At 37.5% G+C, this 3,339-nt stretch overlaps 1 protein-coding gene across 1 annotated transcript; it reads left to right on the top strand.

The window, feature by feature from the left end:
* The first annotated feature begins 847 nt into the window (after window positions 1-847).
* Window positions 848-1,581, top strand: LOC139729902 (uncharacterized). Its single transcript, XM_071640824.1, has 2 exons — window positions 848-1,033; window positions 1,341-1,581. The coding sequence occupies exons 1-2, from the start codon at window positions 897-899 to the stop codon at window positions 1,579-1,581; spliced, it is 378 nt and encodes a 125-aa protein (XP_071496925.1). The 5' UTR covers window positions 848-896.
* Window positions 1,582-3,339: the final 1,758 nt, after the last annotated feature.

Here is a 3,339-nt window from a genome sequence, read left to right as displayed (position 1 = left end):
GGCAAGTTTTGATCGCGCACGCACTGGCCGTAGTCCCGTATGTACAATTAGATGTCCTGTTCTGTAAAATAGTCGTCCACGGTATCGTATCACAGCTAGCGCTACTACTGGTTAGAACTAAAAGTACAGAGATCGATATAGATCATGACAGAGTACGATCTACTAGTAAAATGTACATGACATCAGTCAATTTCCCTTGTTGTATTTGGCATAGACCCTGCACTATTTTATTATCATTATTATCATTATTTTTAATAGAACCAACAGTTAAGTTCTACATTCTATAGTTTGATGAATTCAAAATACATTATGATGGTATGGGAATATGTACACTCATAATAATGAATGTACCACCTCATACTAGTCATACTATCACAGTCGTAGCATTAGCATTTTGACAATTTGAATACAATGGGGTGATGTACCAATGTTTTTGTGACAAATGAAATATTATTTACTTCTGGTTCCACTGTGTTTTAATAGACTTGACAAATGCATGTTTCGTATAGATTATGTTCATGCCAAATGTCATTTTATTTTCATCTCAATTGTTGCTATTTCACTTTTTTCTTTTGCCTCTTTGTAAAATTTCTATAATGATCTTTGAACAATAGAAAGACAATGCTCTCCTTTATAAATGCCATTGGAATCGAACTGTATAAATTCCAGTTGTATACATTTTTGCAATTAGTTTCATTCCTGACAAATATTTAGAATAATTACAATTGTTGTGTAATTGAATTGTACTGTAGTCCTTCTCAAAGTATATATATTTTTTGAACTCTGAATTAACCTTTCAGCACCAACCCCTTGCGAGATGTGTGCCACAGAAGCAGCTTCTTGCCAAAGGTGTATGAAGACACCAACCAAACACCATCTCCTGCCCCAAGCCAACAATGCCCCACCAAGCCAGCCACTGCGGGGACACCAACCCAGTCAGCTCCTGCTCTACGCCAAGAGTGCTCAAGAGACAGAACATCCAAGCGTGTGACCCTCCCGCAGGAACTGGTAAATTGGATACAGGATTGCATCTGTAAGTTAGAATTCTTGCTCTTTTCAACTTGCACTCAAGTTCCTCAAACAGGGATTAATAAATTGAAATTTTAGTTGGTACAGTTGTATTGTAAATTTTTGTTAATGATTATTGAGCAATAGAAAAAGTGTAATGTTCTTATTTAAGATGCCACTGAACGTTAAGTCATGAAATTTAATTGTACACATTTTAAGAGTAGTCAAATGAATTATGGGCAGTAGCTTGAATGACTGTAATCCTTCTCTGGCTGTCATGTAATTGTAGTTCTTCTTGAAGAATATTTTTTAAACTCTGATTTGCCTTTCAGCACCAACCCCTTACCAGATATGTGCCACAAAAGCAGCTTCTTGCCAAAGGTGTATGAAGACACCAACCAAACACCATCTCCCCTGCCCCAAGCCAACAATGCCCCACCAAGCCAGCCACTGCAGGGATACCAACCCAGTCAGCTCTTAATCAACGCCAAGAGTGCTCAAGAGATGGAACATGCCGGAAATGCTCCATTACAGCTTGTTTGTATGACCCTCCCGCAGGAACTGGTAAATTGAATGCTGTACAGGATTGCATCTGTAAATTATTATTCTAGTTAAACCCATTTTGTTTGGTCAGTATAACACTCAAGGTGTATCCCCAAGTCAGTAGAATGCTCATGAAGATCAACTGCTGCCCCCTCATTCTGCTCTTAGGTTTCACAGGTTGTAATCATGCTGGGTGAGAACTGTCTGGGCAAATGCCCCAGACATGTCCCACTATTCATGTATCCAGACATCACTCAATATGGCTGCTTTTCAGTTATTCAGGAAAAAGATTCTACTTTTGCTGACTTTTTTGGGATTTACAAGAGACATTGAACAAAGAAGAAATAATGTTGCATATTTAACAAGACAATGTTGATGTAAGAAAAATAAGTGTGTGAATAAGCAGTGCAAATGTAAAAAACAGGGGCAAAATTGTGGTCCTGGTTGTACATGCAGGAATTTTACAAATTTAGATAACCATGTAATTATGGAAAGTGAAGGTAGTGATAGTGACAATGTAAAATCTAGACACTGCAGATTTGTCTGAAAATGGTATAGCCTTGCTTGCATTGTGATCAAAGTTGCACAAACCAAGCATATGTGCATTTATACCTGTTTACAGAAACTTTTTTATTTCTTTTGTTTCAACAAAAAATTAAGGGGGGGGGGGGTGTGCGCCGGTTGCGGTCCTCCCTGGATCCGCCACTGTGAAGATGTGTCAGTCAGTTTTGATAAGTTATTTTGTCTAATGCAGTGTGTGAAGAATGTGTGTGAATAATGAACATGTATTCATCTAAGAGCAATCCTACCTCTGCATACTACTAGTATACTGATTCTTTGTTTTAGCTTTCTCGTTTAAAGCCTGTATTGTAGTTTATACATTTATGAATTATGTTATTTGCCCTAGGTTTGTGTGGCAAACTAAAGTTTTGATGGACAGAATGTGACCAAATACCTACCCTCATCAAATTTGAAGTTCCACATACGGGTGTACATGTACTGTAAAAGTGGATATTTTCGCGCTTGGCCGGGTAAGAAGAGTTTCGCGTGATTTTAATTCCACGGAATCAAGACATCCCACACAGGAATATATGGCAAGCAAAAATATCCACATACTTTTATTTTCGCGCTAGTTTTTTGGTTGCGCGATATGCACGAAAATTTCAACAACGCGAAAATTTCCACTTTTACAGTAATCATTCTCTTACAAAGCTTTTATGTATGTGAAAAGGAAAGTACAAATACAGCTGTATCACTGAAAGTAGCTGTGTATGACAAAGGAGGTACTAAGCCTCCTTGGTATGGTATTATATTGTATGTATAATAGATACCAGGCATGTAGCCAACATTTTTAAAGACACGTATAAGATTGGGAGAGAACTGGAATAACGAAATGTTGGACATCAGATACCTCAGTCTATGAAAATGTGAGTTATATACAGCTGAGTTATTACACTGAGAAATACGCGTGTTGTCACAATCATTCCTATGACTACCACTTATGTATGATACACTTACATGTGTTGATGATCTGCTTGGTTAAGCATGTACAAATTCATGTGGTTGCTATCATTATTACATCATAATAATACAAATTGATCTTGACTGCAAGTCAGCATGCTCATAAGAAACGCACAATGCCTCTACTCAGATACCCCACTCGGGCATTGCCATAAGCATTCCCCATGACTACCACTTTAAAGGAAATATTCATTTTGTTTATTTTCATAATTGTTATTGTGAACCCTGAGGAAGACATTCATGTATTCTTCAAAAATTCAGCCTGAA

This window comes from Diadema antillarum, unplaced genomic scaffold, assembly GCF_040938485.1.
Source record: "Diadema antillarum isolate AM-2024a unplaced genomic scaffold, OU_Dant_1.0 seq00000269_RagTag, whole genome shotgun sequence".
NCBI lineage: Eukaryota > Metazoa > Echinodermata > Echinoidea > Diadematoida > Diadematidae > Diadema > Diadema antillarum.
This window is presented reverse-complemented; position numbering and strand designations above follow the sequence as displayed.

Coding starts and splice junctions, on each gene's coding strand:
- LOC139729902 (XM_071640824.1), top strand. CDS start 897: ATGCCCCACCAAGCCAGCCACTGCGGGGACACCAACCCAGTCAGCTCC. Junction 1,034..1,340: donor TTGGATACAGGATTGCATCT/GTAAGTTAGAAT, acceptor TTTGCCTTTCAG/CACCAACCCCTTACCAGATA.